The sequence below is a fragment of the Rattus norvegicus genome, chromosome 15 (assembly GCF_036323735.1).
Source record: "Rattus norvegicus strain BN/NHsdMcwi chromosome 15, GRCr8, whole genome shotgun sequence".
Lineage (NCBI taxonomy): Eukaryota > Metazoa > Chordata > Mammalia > Rodentia > Muridae > Rattus > Rattus norvegicus.
This window is the reverse complement of record NC_086033.1, coordinates 14,718,790-14,741,752: the sequence shown is the minus strand read 5'-3', so window position 1 is coordinate 14,741,752 and position 22,963 is coordinate 14,718,790. Positions and strand designations below refer to the sequence as shown.

At 42.2% G+C, this 22,963-nt stretch overlaps 1 protein-coding gene across 16 annotated transcripts in view; it reads right to left on the bottom strand.

The window, feature by feature from the left end:
- Positions 1-22,675, bottom strand: part of Cadps (calcium dependent secretion activator) — a 454,141-nt gene extending 431,466 nt beyond the window's left edge. For 15 of the 16 annotated variants that reach the window (XM_039093071.2, XM_063274046.1, XM_039093064.2 and 12 more), the window contains exon 1: positions 20,541-22,675. In XM_039093071.2, the coding sequence (XP_038948999.1) occupies positions 20,541-20,975 (435 nt within the window). In that variant the 5' untranslated portion in view covers positions 20,976-22,675. The remainder of the gene's footprint in view (positions 1-20,540) is intronic. The other variant, NM_013219.2, reaches the window with a different exon arrangement.
- Between the last annotated feature and the right edge of the window lie 288 nt (positions 22,676-22,963).

Here is a 22,963-nt window from a genome sequence, read left to right as displayed (position 1 = left end):
CAATTAAAAACCAAGGTTGAGCTGTTGCCTCTTGGTCTTCGTTTATACTCTACCTCACGCTGATGATCTCTCGGCATGCAGCTAACCATATTTAAGATCATTCGAATAAACGTCAATACATCATGAATGATAGCATTGAACTGTTCAATTGGAAAGTTATAAAATGTCAACAACTGGAACCCACAAGTTTAATGCATCCCAAGTTACATGATACTGAATCTATTTGACAGGAATGAATAGAAGGAAATTACTAAGGTCCCTGTTCAAACCACAGGCTTATCCAAGTGCACTGCTTTCCAGGTTTGTCTTACAGAAGTCATAGTCAGAAACCAATACATGTGATAGCGGGGACATCCAGCAATTTTGGGGTAGTGAGTTTTAATGTGACTTTCTAATATTAGCGCATAATTTTAAGATTTATATTATACCTGAGAGAGAAAACCGTTTTCTTTTTTCCAAGATAGGGTTTCTCTGCATAGCCGTGGCTGTCCTGGAATTTACTTTGTAGACTAGGCTAACCTGGGACTCACAGATCTGCCTGCTTTGCCTCCCAAATGCTGGGATTAAAAGCACAGCCACCACTGCCTAGTTTGCTCTTGCAAAAATATTAAAATTTAATATTAAAAATATTAAAAATAAAGGGGATGCTGGAAAATGCCTGCTGAGTTGGATGTCCTTCACTGCTAAGGAAGATGGAGACCAATGAGAAGAGTAGTAGTAGCATGCAGGGGCTTATATGTTACTTTCCTGTGTGATTAGGAGTGAAAAATATCACGTAATATTGAGAAATTACAAAAGATTACTTGTCTTGTTGGGTGGGATTACACAGTCATGAGAACATAAAATTCTGATTTCCTCATTTCCTTCCCAATCTGTAGCTTTTGTACAGGGTCTGAAGCATCCCCTTCGTGCACAAAGTCTGCCTCGAAGAGGCGAATAATGCAATTTAAATGGAGTTAAGGGTAGGATACTGGGCATTTGCATTTCAACCAGGCAAATAGAGAAATACTTATCCAATATACTTTATTTTTTTAACATTTATCGATTTGTGTGGAGGATGGGTGCATGCTTGCTATTGCGTGTATGTGGAAGTTAGAGAATGACTTTTGGAAATGTGTTCTCTTCTGCCATGTGAGTTCTGGGAATAAACTCAGGTCATCATGCTTGGCAGTGAGTACAATTACTTTGGAGCCATCTGGCCAGCCAGGAGGAGTTATTTAGATGTCAGAACAGAAATCCAATTCTCCTTTCTCGGAGGATCCACAGTTTTTACTAGACATATTTTCCAATTATCTTTTAACAACTTCTAAACTATAACTATATAAAATTGTCCAGATTTGATTTTTTTATATATACATTCATCATGCTCCCCTGTCACAATTAATTCTAAAGAGAACTGCTAACCAACAGAATGGGGGGGGGGAAACAGTAAACATAAGCAATTATTATTTAATTTGCTATAAGTGATTTTCCCAAAAACACTAAGTGTTGATTAAAACTTCTTAGAATTGTAGATATATATTGTTAATTTCTATTTTGTATGTACCAACAAAAGCATAAACATATGGTGGAATTCGTCTTGTCTGGAGCAATCTTGGGGCAGTTTTTGAGTTAGCTTTGTAAAATTTAGTTAAACATGTAAATCACAAAGTGACATGCACCTAATTTCATTCACAATTTATGATTATTCCCTTCCCACCTTCTGTTGTAGGGTTCGCTATTATGAATGAGCACAGACTGTCTAAAAATAACTTTAGGAGATGGTCAACAATTTCAGTTGTCACTCATGAAGCAGAAGAGAAAATCTAAACCTTTAGTGAGATAACATATCCAGGCGTAGCATTAAAGACAGAGAAGTTACAGAGACAAGGAAAGGGAGCTGCTAACCTGGTCAGGCTGAAACCTCTACTAGCTGAAAACAAGAACTCCTGCATAATCAACATTTGTTGCACAAGCCTATGTAGAGGCTGATAGAGGGTTAACAGACCCTTCATGGGTACAGACTTTGTAGGATGTACCAATGACACCAGCTTAAGGGATGACCTTGTGTTCGGCTCACTCTTTTCCTCAGGTAAGTCTAAGAATCTCAAACAAATGCATTGAATATAAGTTTAAGAAGTGTGTGTGTGTGTGTGTGTGTGTGTGTGTGTGTGTGTGTGTGTGTGTGTGTGTGTGTGTTTTGCCTGCATGTATTTAAGTGGCTACTTTACGATTTGGTGCTTGTAGATCTGGCATTCATGGAGACCAAAAGAGAGGGTCAGCTCCCTTGAAATTGGAGTTGGAGTTACTAGCTACCATGTAGGTGCTGGGACCTGAACCTACATCCTCTGTAAGAGCCATCAGTGGTCTTCACCACAGAGCCACCTCTCCACTTCCCTTATTTTGATAATAGAAACTTCAAACCTAGTCAAAACGTTTTCTATGACTACTTATTTTTTTAATCAGCTGGGATATTTTTAATAAGCATGGACCCACATTTGGATATTTCATACTTCCAAGACACTTCATTGAGAAGCCCATACTTATGCTCCTAGGTTTTGTTTTTTTTTCCAATCACATGTAACTTTAATTTTCCATTCCTTATTTTTAATGTTGGTTCTTAAGCACTTTAACCTCCCATTTAGCCCACTGCTCACCAGAGGTATTAGGAAAGAAAGGATATCAAGGAAGTGGACCTGCTTAGAAATGCTCTTTGGAGCAACTCTCGTCTGTGTTGTCTGGAAATAAGAAGTTCAGTTCATAGGCCCACAGCAGCAGCTAAATCCACTCACAAACACTTCACAGATACACCAGCCATCCAGTTTGGTAAAGTTGGAAGAGCAAAACAATGAATCAGCAGCAGTGGCACAACCTAGCAGACAGCCAGGCCCCAACATTGGCACAAGTCAACAGGAGGGATCAGGAGGAACCCCATGAGAAGGTTTTGGCTGTGCCTTTCTCAGGGAAGTGAAGATCAGTGAAGATGTGAGACCCACAAACATTGGACAGCTAGCTCTATAAGCAAGCCAAGCTCAGCCTCTGACACTGTCTGTCCTGCTCCAATTATGCCCTCCAAATATCACACGTCCTCCACTGGTCTTGTCTTGCCTCAGCATGTGTGTTTGTCTCAGCCGACATCACTCTGCTAATCAGCCCAAGTCCACAGAAGCAGCAAGAATCCTCAGCATACTGGCAGACAGTTTTGGGTGCCTTTCTCTCTATGGAGTCCCTACAAATGCGCTCAACTACACAATGTAAGGCAGTCCAATACATGTGCATTGTTAGCAAAGAATTCTTCATGTGTCCTTTCACATGCTTGCTTTAGCAGATCACCCTCTCCCCTGTGTCTGCTTCAGAGAAAAACTGCTTCACGTATTTGCCCCAACTGACTTTCCAAAGAACCCTTACGTTTCCAGCTCAATCACCCCTCTTTCTCTTACTCCTGTGCTTAAAACTATATTAAAGCATCTTTATTAAATATCAACTCTGGTTAGGTTAGCTTCTCTGAAATTCTTCACAGTACCAAAGTCACAAATCCCAGTGTGGCCAGAGTAGAGGTATCTAAAAGTCTTTGAGAATTCCCCAAGTCCACTAGGGTAGCTGTGGAAACCTGCTTCTTGTCTCTGCCCCTCCAGTGTTGACGTGACCAAACAATACCCCCACCTGCACCCTAATTTCACTGTGGTTTTGTCAGCTGCAATTTAAAGGCCTTCTCAGTGTGATCAAATTAGTCAGCGTGGTTAATGTAAAGAAAGACTTTGTTTTCTCAATCACTTCATTAGATTATACCATATTGAATTATAGAATTGTAATTAGCGTGTTACATTACAATCACAAAAGCTAGTTTAACAGGTCTGGAAAGTCCAATTATTCTAACTGTATATCTAGCAGAAGGAGGCGCAAGTGTCCAGACGGATTGGGGTAGTCCTCAGTCCTCAGATTCCAGGTTTTGAGGAAGGAACAGAAAGTTTTAGTTAAGACAGTCAGTTAGTTGAGAAGGAATAATCTAATAAATATTGGTTTCACTTGAGAGCACATTTCATAGTAGCATTAAAGACTTTTTTTTTTCCGGAGCTGGGGACCGAACCCAGGGCCTTGCGCTTCCTAGGTAAGCGCTCTACCACTGAGCTAAATCCCCAGCCCCCAGCATTAAAGACTTTAAAACTTGCAAAAGCAACATAAGCTACATCAACAACATAGAATAGCACAAAGATTCCTGGATAGAAGGACACAATGTCATAATGATGTTAGCTTTTATTAAAATTAGTCAGATGAGTGAAGGGGACATGGGTCAGTGAGCAAAATGCCTTACTACAGTAACCTGAAACCCAAGGGCTCTATTCTCAGAAGGTACTTAAAAACCCTGAGGAGGTGGTGCTCACACGCAACCCCAGCTCCCCTTTGGTGAAGTAGGAGAACAAGAGAATCACCCAGAAGCACTCAGACCAACCAGCATGGAGTACTCAACCAGAGACAATCTGACTCTTCATAAAGGAAAATAAATAAGTCTGACTAGATTGAGGGTAGCTTTTTTTTTTTAGTTTTAGTTTCATCTAATATTTATTTATATATTTATCTATTTACTTATTTATTTAGAGACAAGAGTTTTCCTAGATACCCCAGACTGGCTTCTAATTTTTAATCATCTTCTGTCATCCCTTCTTCAGCCTTCCAAAACCAAGTTGCCCCACCACATCCCACCTTTCCCTGCCACTCATCTGAAATGAAAGCTATTCATTGTCTAGCTTTTTTTGTTTGGACACAGCCACAAAGATTTCACTGTGCAGCAGGTGTGGGCGTCTGTTAGTAGTTCAGTTGCTTGAATGATTTGTTAAATCCATCAATTACAATACAAATGTCAGATGAGTCTCCAATGCAAAGATGAAAACTCTTGGGTCGTTTCGTAATCTTTAGGTGGAGAAGTTCTTTGATTATTTGAAATCTCAAACAACTACAGAAGAAAAAGTGGGGTTTCCGCCAATAAAACATCCTTTCTGGTACTGGAGATGTAGAGCTTGTAGTGTATTTGTTCGTCAGTCACAGAAGCCTTGGTTCATATCAGTCACATCATATCTCATGTGTGCCCGTGATCACAGCACTGGGGACTGAGAGGAAACATGTTTTTTTTCTTTTTTGTTTCTATTAGTGATACAGTTATAACATGATATGGTATGAGAGTCAACATTTTATATTCACTGGCATGATGGGGCACTTCTATTATGATTGGACATTCTTATAAGTTCTTTCTTTAGCAAGGACCCTACTCCTACATTATAAAGCTGGCCTTCCTATGTCCTTTTGTGGACCTGGTATTTACCCAGCTTGATTGTAGTATTGGGTTTTTTCAGAAAGGGCATAAACTTGATCATGATTCCCCACAGGCTGCTCAAGAGATCGTTTGCATCAGAATATTGGTCACAGAATTTACACAAAACTCAAAGGGGCAGGCACCTTGCTTGCCGTTAGTCAGCTTTACAGAAAAGCAACATTCACATTCCACACAGGTTGACTAATAAGGAGAGGCTAATATGGTGAAATAAAGCCAAGGATCAGCGAAAACTCTCAGGAACTGCCCCAGAAGCATTGCTTCCACACACAGGGAATAATGCCATGAGGCTTCCTACAAACTTTCCTGCAAACGAGTAAAGTGCTAAGCATTATGTTCAAACCTAACTTACGACATTTTTTTTCTCGCCATGCGAAGACATTTGTGTTGCTTGTGTGTCTTCTCTCTGCACAATCTGCTTGGGTTGGAAAGGTGGGCCAATCATAAAAGTCATACAGTCTCTGCTGCGTAAATGACAGGACCTAAATTTATTCATTTCCCTTTCTTTTTTAATTTTTTTTAAATTTTTTTTTTATTTGGAGCTGGGAACCGAACCCAGGGCCTTGCGCTTGCTAGGCAAGCATTCTACCACTGGGCCAAATCCTCAACCCCAGGACCTAAATTTAAATCCCCAGTACCCACCTAAAAAACCAGGTATCACATCTCTAATCCCAGTACTGGGGGCCAGAGACAGGGATCATTACAGCTTATTGGCCAGCTGCCTTGTGGCGTCTATAAGCTCCAGGTTGACTGAGAGAGCCTGTCACAATGAATCAAGTGGAAAATACTCAAAGAAGATGCCACATGTTGACCTTTGGCCTTTCTGTATGCATACACACATATGGTTGCACGCCGCATGCACATACATATACTACACACCTAAACCCACGTTAACAAAAGAGGATGGTCTGATTAAAACATTCTACTGGTCTGACTACTGCCCACCTCAGGGTCCTAAGGCTTCCCTAGCCTTCATGGTGAAAGCCCACCCCTCTATCCACTGACATTGAGGAGCATGTATCTGCAAACATTTTTTCTTCTTCTCTAATGTTAGGATCTTTTACAATATCGCCTGTCCTTTCAGGGGTCCTCTGAATTGCTTTGTAGTTTTTAGGCCCTAAAGAGCTGAAAGTATCTTCTTTTCCTTCAAAACATGCCCCACTACTGTCTTCTGACTTTTGAACATTATTATTCAGTTACAGGATTAATCCAGAGAATACTTTTGGGGCTGGGGAGATGGTTGAGCAGTTAAAAGCACTAGCCCCCTTTTTCAGAGGATCCAGGTTCAAATCCCAGAACCTACACGGCAGCTCACAGCCTATACTTCCAAAGGATCTGACTCCTTTTGCTTGTCTTCTCAGGTACCAGGCATGCATGCATACACATATGTAGTAAAAAAAAAAAAAAACCCAACCAAACAAACAAACAAAAAACAACAAAAACAAAAAACAAACAAAACAAAAACAAAAACAGAAACAAAGAAACAAAAAAAAAACCTAACAACAACAAAAGACCAAAATCCATACACATGAAATAAAAACAACAAAAACAAACACATAAAATCATAAAATCTAGCAAAAGACTATATTGTACCTAGAGGAACTCTTTAGATCTTGAGATAGAAAAAATTCTGAGAATGTAAGTAAAATATATTAACTTAATAGAATATAATTAAAATAAAGCCCCAATAAGATAAAATAAAATAAAATAAGCCCCCAACTGCATTCTAAAAACATGTCAGATACATATTAAAATTTAGTCCCCATAAAATGTTTTTATAATTCCAAACCATTGGAGACATTGTTTCTATTTACAAGGATCCCGTAAAGCAAAATAAACCAAACCAACCGAACAAAAACCTAATCCCTGGAAAATGAATCAATAACCATTTTATACAGCTCGTTTGAAAAACAACACATTCCAAGTCTTTACAACAAAAAAGTTAGCTTGACATGGAATCTAAGGTACAGTTTAATGTATCTGTTATGAAGTAGGTGGCTTCCAAGGCTATGGTGAGCAAGGCCCTATCAGTATGAGTCTGGGACCAACAGCTCAGAGAAGGGAGACCTAGATTCACATGGGAGGTTTACTTCAGTCCTTTGCAGTTCTTTCCAACCAGGAGGAAATCTTTGGGTCAAGCTTTTGTTCCTTACAAAACAAGGATTTTCAATTCAGGGCCTGCCTATTCAAGGGGTTGTTTTAGTGAACAAGATATGAACAGATAGGCTATAAACATGACCTTTTCATGAACAATCACGAACACATGCATCACCTATTTGTTGAACACTCTTTCTGTATAGAGACTGTCAGATACTGCCTGGACACAGTAAATCAGTGATTTCTGCCAAATTAAAAAAACAAAAAAGACAGAAATCTGACATACCCAATGGTCTGATATCGTTAATAGACACAGAGTTACATGTACAAGTTGGAGTTATGCTCTTGGGCTACGACGCAGCTTTTCTGTCTAGTAAATGTGTTACCAAGGTGGGTCTATTAACAACTTTGGCTCCTTGTCTCTTTAAGGTTGAGACAACTGATCAGTACCTTGTGCAATTATTAAATTACAAAAGGCTTGCAAATATACAGAACATGGACTACACAGAGTAAGCACCAGAAATCTTCACTATTTCCTTTTGTTCTTTGTAATCACTGAGTGTCACCACCTACTTAGAAGAATGATGGTGGTGGTAGGGATTCTAACAGGAGTATCAAGGACCTTGATGGCCAAGAATCCATGGATGGTTCAGGGATGACCAGAGACTAGTGGACCAATGACAACCCAACATGCACGAGAACTGAAGGAACTGAGGATGGATGGGGAGGGAGTGATGTCATGTATGTAAATTCAGGCTTTATCCTCTATATACAATAGGAAGCTGCAGAAGAACTCTGGTCCAGCCTTAAGTGGTATCTGAAAGATCCCTCTGGTATCTGGGTGGGCAAGAAAGGAGGGCAGAGTCCTGTCAGAAGGTATCAATTTGACAGTCAGAATCCAGAATCACTTGGAAGGCGAGCTTCCAAGTACAGCAATGAGGGACTATTTAGATCAGATTGGCCTTCAAATGCCTATGAGTGATTATGTTAATTAGGTTAATTAAGGTGCAAAGACCTACCCTCAAGGAGTATGGCAGTACTCTGAGCTTGGTTCTTGGTCTGCAACAGAGGGAGACACCTAGCTGAGCACCAATGTAGTGGTTTGAATGAAAATGGCCTCTTTAACCTCACAGGGAGTGGCATTATTAGGTGTCCCCTTTTTGGAGTAGGTGTGTACTTTTTGGAGGAAGTGTGTCACTGGGGCAGACTTTAGGTTTCAGAGGTTCAAGCCAGGTCCAGTGACATTTTCTCTTTTCCTGCTCTTGGCTGATCATGTCTGCCTGGACGCTGCCATGCTTCCAACCATGAAAATAACGGACTAAACCTCTGAACTCTATGTAAGCTGCCCCAGTTAAATGTTTTACTTTCTAAGAGTTGCCAAGGCCATGGTGTATCTTCATACCAATTGGAACCCCAATACAACTAACCTCCATCATTTTCCAGTCCTCTGTTTCTTGACTTTGATTGCAGTGTGACAATCTATCCTTAGCCCCTGCCATCACGAATTCATGGTCATGATGGTTTGTGGCCTTAAACTAGGAGTCAAAATAGATTATTTCTCCTTTAAGTTGCTTTTTTTCAGACTATCTCATCACAGCAAAAAAGAAGAATAAGACAGAAGATTCATGCAACGGTGCATGCAAACAAGCCTGAGGGCCCAAAGCAGGTAGGTCCATGAGCTATGAAATGCAAAAAGAGAGGATAAGGAAATGAGTAATTTAATATGGTTCATCCATAGAATCTGTGCAGGGCACGGTGGTAAGGAACAACAATAGTAGAGATACAAAGCTGGGTTACATGGCCTTGGACAGCTTAGATATAGGAATGTATCACTAGGTCTCATTGGGCAGACAATGAAGAAACAAAGGATCTGGGTGAGAAGATACAGTTACTCTTGAGTGGTCTAAAAACCTCTAAGAGCAAATCCATGCAACGTTGTATTCTTCTCTGTATAGCTTGTAGACCTATGCCTTCAGTGGACTGCTTGCTATTGGCTATGCTCAAGATAAAGTTCTTATACTCCAATCAGCCTTATTACTGAATGAATACATTGCTCAAAATGGCTTACGATCCTCTTGCAGCAAGGCCTTCTACTAAAAGAAAGGGTGTAGGGTAATTTGTATTCTGATCCAAGTTCCTTGCCTTACTGTAAATCAGAAGAAGCCATTCACTGACTTCCAACAGTCTGCAGCCACACCTTAAGCAGTGTTCATGCAAACATCTGGACACCCAGTACTGGAAGAACGGGAAAAGCTCTGTTCTGGAGACAAAGATATGAGAATCAGAAATGTGATTTAGGTGGCTAAAGCCATTGTTAGTACTGATAGATGAGACATTGTTCAGAGGAGGGCTGTGTTAATTAGAACTTCCATAAGGAAGGAAGGTGTCTTCAGAATTGGGGCCATGGTGGTGGGCAAGGTGGAAATGTGAGAAGGATTCTGCTCTGAGCCTCTCCCTAGGAAATTCTAGGAAAATCTTTCACGGTCATTGCTTGTAGAAGCACCATTCTAGTCTCTGCCTTCCTCTTCTCTGAGTATTTTCTCAATGTGCATGTCTCAGGATCCAAATTATTCTGTTCTATGAGGACATCAGTTGTAATGAATTAGGGGAGACTCACCTTCAAATATGTTATTTTCATTAAAATCTCATTGACATTCTGAGATTAGTGCTTTTCTATATGAATTTTGTAGGGGACATAACAAAGGCCAAGAACTGAGTCTTTGAGAAAATACCAATATTCAAAATCATGGCCAATGAAATTGGCTTTGGACAAACAGGTTAACTCATGTTCGATCCCAGGAATCCACTATGGAAGGAGAGAATTAACTCTTGAATATTACCTTCTAACTTCCCCATGTGTGCCAACAGCAGCCTATGTCAACACACATACACAGACACACACAGAGACACACAGACACAGATACTCAGAGACACCCAGACACCCAGACACCCAGACACAGACACGACAGAGACACACAGACACAGACACACACACAGAGACACCCAGACACCCAGACATAGACACAGACACAGACACACATACAGAGAGAGAGAGAGAGAGAGAGAGAGAGAGAGAGAGAGAGAGAGAGAACAATAAACTCAACATATCTTGCCTACACTATATGGGCACACCTTAATTTCATAGGCAGATCAATAGATTGCAAGAGATGAGGGGGGGGGGCTGTCTAAAATGGCTTTGGGTGTTTTGCCTACGGGATCCAGTGAATTTCTTATTTTTAGAAGTGGCACAAAACAATGTATAACATTGTCTGATGATGTCTAACAAACAAAAATTGAATATGGAAGAGCCCCCAGGAAATGTTCTAAACACAGTATGTTATGACACACTGCCTTATAGACAACAGTTGCTACACTTGTCAGAAAGATCGCTAAAGTAGATGTTCAAGATACATTTCAAATTTGCTTAAACAACGCCATGCCTACCATCCACACCAAAAGGCTGTTTTACTACATGGGCAACAGAAGGCGTGATTATTTGCAAGAATTTTCACTGTTTTCCTTTTGCCTTCTTAAGTGGCACAGTCAATTGCCTAAGCCACCCTGTGCTTTTGCCAAACCCCATTGTCTCTTTGAAAGTGTTCTACCCCCTGGGTGGGTTTGCGACTTAGCATGTGCTTCTGAAACACCTTTAAAAAGTGCCTCCATTTCATAGGCCAATGGGGATGAGTGTTTACTCTGTAGACATGAGAACCCCATGTAAAAAGCCAGGGGTGTTACAGGTGCCAATAACTTAGCATGATGGGAAGTGAAGACAGACAGATCTCCACAGTAGCCAACCTACTTGAAGCAGTAGGCATCTGATTTAGAGAGAGACACTATCTCAAGGCCATAAGGTAGAAAATGTGCATATCTGGGCTTCTGGGTATAAATACCCACAAACCCATGTGTATACCACACTACAAACACTGCACACGCATTCACACACACACACACACACACACACACACACACACACACACACACATGCACGCACACACAATCATTTTTCTCCCTATTCTATTTTGCCCTCTGTCGCCTTGATAAAAGTCTCCTCAAAGGCAACCATGGGAGCAAAAGGCTAACGTTAAGCTTACAGCTCTCAACCCATCATCAAGGGAAGATAAGGCAGAAACCTGAAGCCAGAAACTGAAACAGAGATAATAGAGGAGTGCTGCTTACTGGCTTGTTCCCAGCTTATGCTCAGCTACTTTTCTTGCAAGCCCAGAACCACTTGCCTAGGGATTGCACCACCCATAGTGGACTGGGCTCTCCTGTATCAATTGGCAGTCAAGACAATGTCACACAGACATGCCCAAAGTGAACAATTGAAGTTCCCTCTTCCCATTTGACTCTAGACAATAAAAGCTAACCAGTATACCTCCCTGCCCCCCATATCTTTCAAATTTCAGGATAATAGGTGGCAGGTTTAAATATTTGTGGACTTTATCATTAAATTTCAGACCTTTCTTACAGTTGTTAAAAAAGAAAGTAATAAAACTGCAAAGAGTGTTTTACCTTTTGACCAAAGAGAGGTATCAGAAAAGACCATACCCAGAAATAATTTAACTTTTTATAGATATTTCATACCTATAACATTTTTATGACTATACAAGAGTATAGACTCTTACTATGACGAGTCTTATAGTTATTACTTATTCAAACTCTAACCAAATCTGGAAGAGACAGCTTACATTAAAAGAACAGAGGAAATAGTGCCGAAGTCTCCTAAATATAAAGAAAGAGGAATATTTACCTCTGAGAAACATACAGAAGTTACAGATCCCAGAGCTTTGGCAAACCTTAAACTGTCCTCCAGTATCTTTTCCTTTTCCTGTTTTCAGAGATGGCAAGTTGGACACATCACATCACAGAATATGTATCTAATCCAGACACACTCACCATAACACTTGATAGTTTTCTGTCTGGCTATTTAAACATTCACCATCATGGCTCTTATTCAACTGGATTCAGTTGTTGTAAGAAATTTATAATTATCATATGGTTTTAAAAGACTTTTCTCCACAAAGGACCCAGCTATTTGTCAGCTCTTGGTATAAACAAGGCAACGGTGGAGGTCACTGATAGTATGTTTCTCTGGTAAATTATCTTGAAGTCCTTTAGTGATTGGTTAACTCTTTCATAAAAGTTAAGTTGTGCGTCTCAGACTGCAATTCAGGGCCCTTGACCTCTTCCAGTTCAAAACCTGCTAGCAAGTAGAATCTCACTGTGCAACATTTTCTAAGAACCTACTGTGTTCTATTGTTTGGTAGGTGAAGGACTGAGGAAAAGTGAAATGCCCCTGCCTGTGAAGGAGAGGGGCATACGACAAGTAATGTGAATTGAGCACAGGATGTAAAACAGACTCAGATCACAGAGCTGTGTGCGAGTTGGCCCAGGGTAGAGACTCAGGAGGTTTCCTAATGGAGCTGACACTAGAGTGAATTAAAGGACAGGTAAGTGTGATTCAGAGAAGAAAGAGGAAAGAGACTTTCTAGAATGAGAAGCCATTCCAGCAAATATTACAACAGTAAGAAAGTGCAGTGACCTTGGGGGAACAAAAATCCATGAATGCTATTATTATGCTACTGTGAACAATTCTCCAACATGGCCTCTATGTAAAGAACTTGCTAAGCACTGCAAATATTATATAACAAGCTTCTCTCTTACAATTATTGATGATGTTTCTCCATTTTACAAAACAAGAAGGGGACTTGTTAGGGTTTGAATGTGAAACATACTTCTCAGGTTCATGTTGGAAATGTGGGTTCCCAGATGATGGTGCTATTTCTCTGGATCCATTAGGATGATGTAGGGCTATAGGGAGCTGTATGAGTCCAGGCCTGGTTCTGGCCCAAGTCTTGACTCTTGACTGGCCAAGGTGCAAGCAAGCAGTCTCATGCTCCCATTGTCAAAGCTTCAAGCCACCATGGACTCACGTATGTATATCCTACCCCAGTGAACAGCACACAAACTTTAAGTATACCTTCCCCATCATTCTTCAATCAAGTAGAAGGTATTTATTCGGTCACAGTGTCATAAAAAGTACCTTGGGTCATAAAGCTGAGCAGAAATTTAAATCATGGAATAAAAGTGTATGGAGGTGAAGCACTTCACTACTGTGTCTGTCATATGTTATCTGTTCCTGAAGTCTTCCTCTGTGTGTGTGTGTGTGTGTGTGTGTGTGTGTGTGTGTGTTGTTAGTCATTAAAAAAATTGAATGTTCAAAAGGCTTTTTTAAAGCTGGATAAATTGATCTCTTTTGAATAAAATTAGTGGAGCATCTGATCAAAAAGGAAGTCAGAGATATATTGCTTGCTTGGCTCCATTTGGTCTGTAGAAGATGCTGTAATGACAACCACCTGTTTTCCTAGATTTGCTTATGTTGCTGATGTTAGAAACTAAAAATATATTCTTTACTATGACAGTAATTTACATATATTAGTTCTCATCAGCCTTTCAGATAAAAATAACATGATGTCATGTATGTATATGTATATATAGACATATGTATACACACATGTTTGTGTGTATGTATAAACAATGCCAATGCAAGAACCCATGCTTATTTTACATGTACCAAATGTCAAATGGCTGTTCTAAGAACTTCACTATATTGTCCCACTTTTCATAATAATATGAAGATGACAGGACAACTACTACCCTCTACTTTGCTGATGTGTACACTGAATCTCTGAGAGAATAAATAAATTGCACTAGATCACAGAGTGTATAACTGGTTGATTCAAGTAGGAAATAATCTCAAACCTCAAAATCTAAGCTCTTAACCACTGTCCTTACCATTCATCAAGAAACAAATAGCAATGACCAGAGTCTAATCACCAGCTGACTCCCTCCTTTGTTACCTGATAAGAACAGAAAAGTAATTCTATTATAGGCTTGGATTGACCAATAAAAATTTAATGAGGTAGTGCTGACCATCAAGTCTCTAATTCTGCAGGAATGATGAATCTCATTCTAACAAGAAAACAAGAACAGTTGCTAGAAACAGGGAACACAGTGTTCCAAATGCCAGATTCTCTCCCAGGAATGCTTCCCAGGGGCTAGGGTCAGACTATCAGTATCTGTTAAGCAACATAAACAAGAAAAGGATTTGGCAAGGTCCGAAGGCCTACTGTTCTACCATATAGATATATATGGCTTCCTTCTTGGAACAAATACAATTAAGTTAAAAGTGATGGACATTCTATTGTTTAAGGGAGTCTTCTTTTGATTGCTTTTTACAAATCTACAAAAATTCTGTCCTAATGTTGCCATGAAATTAACCCTAAGAAAAGTTCAAAATTCACATTTTGATCATAAAGTATCTTGAGCAGAGAACTAATTAAAAAACTGGGAACATCCTTCAGAGATAAAATAACTTTGTAGATTGGCTCCAAGTTACAAGTTAAAGCTTAAAATTTCCCCGTGTCGTCTGTCTTCTTCAAACATCATCTGAAACGTTGGGGTAGTTAGATGAATTGATTCATCTCCAATCATCCTGGATTGTTTGGAGAGTGCTTTACTTCATAATGTGGAAGCATACCACCTCCAAGCTTAAAGGATTGATGTCTTGGTAATGAGCAACCACATTTTCCAGAACAATCAATTATTACGTCTAAAGGGACATGAAGACTATCTAATGGATCCCTGCCCCTTCCTACAAGTGACAGATCATGTTACCCTAGAAATAGAAGACTTGTCTACAATCTTAGAGATGGTATTTAACTTCAGACACAGATTTCAATACATATCAACTGCCCTCCCACCACCATCTTGATTTTTTAAAAAACGTGTAGAGAAAGTCATCTGAACTCCAGGATCCAGCCATGGCTTCAATTACCTCTGAATTGATCCTTTTACCTCCATATCCTGATACATCCAACCCATGCCAACTCTGTGTTGTTTGTTTTGATTTAAGTTACTGGAGTCAGGTTTTGGTTACTTGGAGCAGTCTACTGGTGTCAAACAGCGATTCTTTTCCACATTTGCTACCTCAAGGTTTTCTCTCAGCTAGAAAATTCTACTTGGTATGACTTGAGATTTCTTGTAACCATTCTGAGAAAATTATGGTAATTCTACAAGACAACCCTACTGGACTGCTTTATGAGGATTTCCCTGGCAAAAATCCACTCTGGGTACATATGATTACCTACTCCTTCCCTCTTTTTTGTAACCAATATTGTCTAGTAGTCTCTTTCTTATTCTCAACTTAGTTGAGTCCCGTGTCTACTATCTTCCAAACTATATCATAAACTCTTCCATTCAAGAACCAGATGGCGCATGTGTCTTTTGGTTTGGTGACCCAGCCTGACTCAGTGCTTACTGCGATGAGCATCTGCTTGCTTGGTTGGAGTTGATTCAACGGTAGAGCTCTCCCCACCATTCCCATTTCAGTTTTGTAGATTCTTGGCCCCAAGTCAATTATTGTCATATTTCAATGTGATAGCCTGTGGTTCTGCACTTATTTGCCTTTTCAGCGGAATGATCTCTGAGTCTTTTGACTTTCATTACTTGATAGAGTACAGTTCTTCAGGAATGAAAGATTTAATTTCCTTTGTTCTTAAGTCCAGCTGTAGGAAAGCAGAAGGTTATTCCATGTGTGCAATGAGGCAAGAAGGCCCCATTATTTTTCTATATTCTGCATCTTCAGAATGTAGTTTATGCCAGGACAACGTGTACGAAATAGTTCCTTATCACTGCACCAACAGACTGGGGAGCAGGGGGCAAAAGGCAGATTTAAATAATTTAATTATTCTCCTGCTAAAGAAAGGCATAATTCTGTTGGAAGGAAACTGGGTAACAGTCGCTTATTGTCTTGATGCATTAGAATAGGTTATATTTTAAGATGCAGATAATAGGCATTGGCAGAGCAAAGATTAAGATTTTTGAATAGTAGAGCAACTTAGGTGCCTAACGCTAGGAATGGAGCAATCATACACTCTCATGAGCATACAGAGTTAACCAGAACTGGGTCTTGAGTTTCATGATAACTAGAGCTTCCAAAACCTGACCAAATAAAGGAAAACAAGAAAATGAGAAAGACGGAATCTGTAGCAAACAATGACTCAATGGCAGCCATAATTTCATGGAAGGATATAAGCTGAATCATATAAAAACCAGTAATTTGAATTAAAGATACATTTCATCCAGGCATAAAGTTCTCTGGAGTGAAATAGTTCTGCCGAAGCAGACACAGTTTTGGACAGTCCTTTTCCGCCATCATGTGAACACATACACAAGAGTGCACACACATATATTTGGGAAGCACCAGAAAGCTCTACATGAGAGAAGTCTATGATCCAGGAATTATGATTAATGGCTGCCTAATTAAAAGTCCTCCTGTCAATCTAAATATTACACATTACTGTTTACAGTTCCTGATTTCATATCCCCCTTTCAGAGTCTATAAGTAGCTAGTTCACATGAGGTAGCCACCCATCACCATTACTATGTAACTTGGAAACAGATGGTATAGCTCTGTCATGCCAACTCTAGGTATTTGCTTTAGCATTTTGAGGAGGAAAAAGAGAAAAAGCAGAAAGCTATTGCCATGTGAGTTGCTGACCTGGTGTTGTGAGAGTCTTATTGGGAGAGTGGTTTTATTGTTTGTTTGTTTGGGTCATAAATGACCCAGTACCACCAACCCCACTTAGATTCAGTAATGGAGACCAAAAAGGTATTCATAAATGAGAAAAACATTTTGTAAAATGTTTGTTTATGGTCTTTTCTTTACATTGAAGAGATTGGCTGGATGCCCAGGCCAGTTTTTTCTTTCCAGTAAAAGAGTTAATTATCAGCATTATCCAAACAGAATCATCTTCTTCCTCTGCCTCTCCCCACTGTTCTCCTGAACTAATGTCCTTTTCCTTTCAGTTTGAACAATGTTAAACCAGAAGGGAAAACAGCAAGAGAAGGGTGTCCAGCAGATCTATGAACTATTAGGGCCTGGATTTTACTTTGTGTTCTTTATGTCCATGTTGACTCTCTGATGGGTGCTCAGGAGAAAAGGAGTGGATCTCTTTCTTGAGGAAAGTAGGAACATCGATTTGTACAGAAGGATGCATGATACGCTATCAGTGTGCTAGCCTCCTGTTTGTACCCTTCTGGACTATTTTTGGCCAGTGTCTCTTATTCAGAATACGAGATTTGAAATCACACCACCCCTTGGCTCAATGCCTACTCTTTATCTACCTACATTGTACCTCAGGCAAACTATGACAACCATCTTGAGTGTCAGAGTCATCTGGCCAATTATGCCAAGGTTCTTAGAAAAATTCAAAATGATCTTAAGGGCTGAGGATGCCAGGAAAACCACTGGATCCACTTGCTTGGCATATATAAGACTTTGGGGTTGAGTCCCTGTATCACCACCAAAAGAAAAGGAAATATGATGTAAGAACAGAAAATGAATTCAGAAAAAAGAAAAAACTATAGACTTTACTGGTAATGCATTACTTTGACTCTTCCTGACTCGTATAATCCTTCTGAGTGATTAACAGCATAGAAAGCTTGTTTCTGCACGTGGGGGACTGTGTCGCTGTTTTTCAGTTAACTTAAACTGTTCGAATAATAAAGTGAGGAGCTTGAGAAAATGGTTCAAATGGAGCGCCTTGCACATTGTAGCTATCTGAAGGTGTGAACTGGCCTCATAAAGCACACTGTACCCAGGAATACACCCCTTTGCTGTCGCATGATTTCTTTGCATAGGCAGGTCTCTTTTTGCCTTCTGCATCCATCTAACCCCTTTATTGACTTTCAACTGCCTTTTTCTAGTACACTTGTTTCCAGTCTGTTCAAAGCTCACCTTTAGGTCACAAGGAGCATACTAGTGCTCCAGACTGATATTAACTTACCAATTTTATTTATTGGCTTTAAATTTTACCATAATGAGTATGCAAACATTTCCATTACTTTCAGAGTTTCAAAAATTTGAATTTTGGGAGAAAGAATGTTATCTCCAGAATGTACCAAATAGTAAAAGGCAGAGCAACAAGGAAACTTTATTTCCAATCTCTCTCTCTCTCTCTCTCTCTCTCTCTCTATATATATATATATATATATATATATATATATATATATATATATATACACACACACACACACACACACACACACACACACACACACATTCTTCCCATTGTATTCACTAGGCCTGGGGTTGTTTTGCTGGGATGTATATTTAGCAATAGTTTTGCAGTGTCTAAAAATAGATTGACAGAAGGCCAGTGTTATCAGTCTGTGCTGGAGTCATTCTGGTGTTGAAAGGTCATGTGTAAAAACAGGCTTTCCTCTCAGATTATAGCTTTGGATGGGTTGAGGTAATACATGCAGTCAGATCGGAGGGAAATGGTCCCATGATGGTCTTTCTACTTGATAGAACTGGGTTCCTAAAGGATTTTCTTGTTTCTTTCTCCCAGTGTCGGACCCACTCATTTTAAAGGACAAAGCTATAAAGCCTTTGACTGACTAATGGAAGGTCTTGTTTCATTCAGTTTAAAGTCAGTTTTCATAGTGAAAGTCTAGGACATCTTGGACTAATTTAGTCCTTGATAAGATTTTTAAGGTAGAATTTGCCACATTATAAAGACAATTAATTGCATAGCTGACTATGTAGAGCCACAATCAACCTAAAATTTTTTATCAAAATTTGACAATCTCTAAAGGCTATTTCTGCCCTAACACGGTTGGAAAGCAAAAGGCCTCTCTGTAAGGCAGTATTGTAGAGGTGGGGGTGAAGGGTGGTGTGTATGGTCCACCTTCTATCTCTCACCCAGGAAATGAGTCCTTTTGACTTAATAAAACTGGCATCCAAGCAGTAGTAGCTAAAATAAACTGACAGGGTTGGGTGATGTGTATACACATATAAGCAAAACAAACAGAGCAATCTGTTCCACCGCAAGATAAGGATGCAAGGTAAATTTGGAAAGAGCCAACACTTTACTTGAGCAACGTGAAATTTAGATTTGAATGGCAGCAACGTTTCTTAAATCACTATTTTCAGAAATAGTCTCACAACCTTGATGGGTTACAGCTGAAACCTCCCATGGCTCCCAGGTTCAACTGACCTCATGCAAGCTTATGTTCCCAGAGACTAAGCAGAACTCACTCACTCCCACTGAGCTCCTGACCCCTTCCTGGCTGATCCTCACCACTGACCCTCAGCCCCTGGTGACCGCACCTCCCTTTCGTCCTTTATCTGGTTGGAGATAGTAACGGGGCGCCCCTCCCATCAAAAGCAGCTCAAAGCCGGCATGGCCTTGCCCCTGCCTCAGACACAAAAAGCTTTTTATGACTATAATTGAGAAGCTGTTTGCTGCTGCACTTTATCAGGAGGGCTTGGAGAGCCTCTGCGAGCCAGAAGGTGGCGGAGAAGTCACCTTGGGAGGAGAAGAGGGTCAAAGGGGGTATGGTGGAAGTGCTGGCCGGGCACAGGGACCCACCAGGCGTGCCTCTGCCCAGGGATCCAAAAGGAAGGGGGAAAGGGTTGAAGGGATGACCAGCAAGAGGAAAGCGCTGCTGCAAGAGGACCCCTAGGCTACCCTAGGTCGCGATCAGCTGACCAGGTTGCGAGGGGGCGCCCTAGGCTGAGTCACGGGAAACCTCGCTTCCTGGGCTGCCTTTTTTTTTTTTTCTGCGTGCCCCTGCGGCTGCCCGCTGCCCCGAGAGTCCAGCGCGGCTGGAGCTCCACACCTGCGCCCCGACCTGCCGGGAGCCTGTGCCCGCCTAGTGCACGCCCCGGAGGGCGGGCCAGAGCGCAGCGCAGCGGCCGCCACCCGAGAGCGCAGGGAACCCGGCAAGCGACAAGGCCTCTGTGGGCGCTGCCCGCTGCAAGTCACTCCCCGCGCCACCTAGGTCACGGAGCGAGCGGGACTTTCCCGCCTGGCTGCCCCCGCAGGGAGGCCAATGAGCGCAGCCCTGTGCCAAAGGCCCCGACAAATCCCAGGGACATCTCCAGCTCGCGGAGCAGTTTTGCGGCGAGCCAAGCTGGGCCGCGGCGAGACGGGCCCCTAGTCCCAGGGCGCGGTCTCCACCTTCCCCGGCTCCTCCTCGCCAGCTGCGCCGCCGGCTCCCATTGTTCGCCCCGCCCGCTTGCCGGGCGACGTCCGGGCGCCGCTCCTCGGCCTCGCGGCGCACCTACCTTCTGCTGCCGCCGAGCCATGTCGGTGGGCTGCTTGGCGTTGAAGGGGTAGGCAATGCAGCGCATCACGAACACGTACAGCTGCAGCCTCTTCTTCCTCTCCTCCTCTTCCTTCTGCAGCCGCTCCAACTCTTCCTTCTCCTTCTCGCTCACCACCGACGGGCTGGGGCTGGAGGGCCGGCCGCCGCCGGCGCGGCTGCTGGGCTGCAGCCCCCCGGCCCCGCCGCCGCTGCTCGCGCCGCTACCCCCACCGCCGCCGGCGCCCACCCCGGCCCCGGCGCCACTGCCCCCCATGCCGGCGCTGCCCGCCGAGCCCTCGCTGGTGCGGCTTGGAGACAGGCGCGCTCCGGACGCGGCCGAGCCCAGCACCTCCTTGCCGCTCTCCTCTTCCAGGATCTCATCCGATTCCTCTTCGCTGGACGAAGGGTCCAGCATGGTGGCGCCTGGGAGAGGAGGGTCCCCGGAGTCCTCGGCTTGGGGTGCAAAAGATGGGGGGCGCTGGAGGCAGCCGAGGGTCGGCTGTCCCGGTAGGCGCTTCTTCCTAGGTCAGAGAGAGCGAGCACAGCTGCTCAGCTTCGGTCGCCGCCGACTGCTTCCTCCGCCGGCGAGCGCGAGCTGAGCGCAGACCCAGGAGCGCGAGGGGAGGAGGAGAAGGGAGAGGTGCGTGTGTGCACCCGAGGTGGGCAAGGGCGAGAATCAATTGCGAGCCCGGAGCCCGCAGCCGGATGCCATCTGCAGCCGCTGAAGGAGGCGCCTCCAGGAAAGATGCCGAGTGTTGCAAGCTGTCGATGCAGCCAAGAGCCGGAGAGGCATCTTGCCGATTGGGGAGCGAGCGGCGCTTACGTGTTTATTGGCTTAACTCTCCAGTGTCCGCGGCGGAGAGGGCGACCGCAAAGGCCTAGAGGGGGAAAGCGCGGAGCGCCCCCAAAGCCTCAGAGCTCCACTACTTTTTACCCTTATCCCCCCCCCCCCAATCTTCCTTGCCCCCTCTGCTATGTAGATCACCTCTCCTTGCTTCGACCTCTCTTCCCCTCCCGGGGACAAAAAGTTTTTACCCCCGGGGGTGGGGAGGGAAAATACAGAAGCCAACGGTAACTTCTGACCAGCGGAAAGCAGGCTTTCTGCATGCGTCCAGAGGTCACACTAAGAGGAATTTAGTGAGATGTTACTTTTAAGAAAAAGTCCATCTTCTAGTTCAGACTTCCCATCTGGAGTGTGGGGACTAGGAAGGGGCAGTGGGAAGGGCAGGCAGTGTGTTTTTCTCACCTCTGTAAACCTCTATTCCAACAACCTATGCCACCACATGTGTCCACTGTAAAGTACAAATGCATCAGGTTTGAGTGAATCGATGTACGGTTCATGAAGTTCAGCTATTTAAGTAGAAATCAAGCGCCCCTCCCCGTCAGTGAAGCTTTTTTCAGTCCCTAGAAGAAGTCAGTGTATTTTCTCCAGTTCAGCCCTTCCAACATGTAGTATCTGAGGGAAGGACTAGGAACCCCACAAACCAAATAAGACACCCCAAAAGTCAGCAACAGCGATGTTTAATGTACTGTCTCTGCTTCTCAGTCTTCACCCCGGGTTGTGGAATTGTAATGATTAATACAAAGAACAGATGATGTCGTCCTTCCGGACTCCATCCTTTAAGCCAATAGAGACTACTAGAGGGCACGGGGAACTGGCCAGCGTGCTGAACTTAATCAGCGACCTTAGATGCATTAGAAAAGGAGCTAAAGGCTTTGGACCCATCAATGACCTCCCCCTCGGCTTGTATACTCGCACACTTCCCAATTCTCTTATCACCTGTAGTTTGTAAATGTGCAGCATGACTTTAAATTTTAAATTCACAGCTGTTGTTCTGTGTCTTCCAATCTACTGTGAGTTTTACTATAAGCTTTCTGGTAAACCTGATTAAATATGTGAATGAACTCAAACAAAATGTACCCATACATCACTCCAAAAATTCTTCTTCAGTTTTTTAATTGAGTAATATATGCATTGCGAGTATTTGGTTTTTATCATACATCAAAGATAAAACGTTTATGGTCCTTACACTTTTTTATCATTTAATATTTTAAAATTGAAAGTGAAAACTTTGACAGTTTACCAGTTTTATTAAACACTTCTGAGGAAATAAAACATTATAATAATGGCTTACCAGTTTCCCTGGAATAAAAAACTATGGTAGGCTAGTCAGTGGGTCAACAGCTGTTAGTAAGCATTTTTTGTTAATGAACGGCTCCAAGTGCTTATGGTCATGGAACATTTATAAGATTCTCTCAAGAGTATATTCTCCTTTGAGATATACAGCATAAACATACAAAGAGGGATGGCATCATTTATTTCAAACATAATGTCAACAAATCTAGGTTTGTAAATGGGGAAAGGTTCTCATGAATAAAGCAAACTGGGATACAACAAACCAT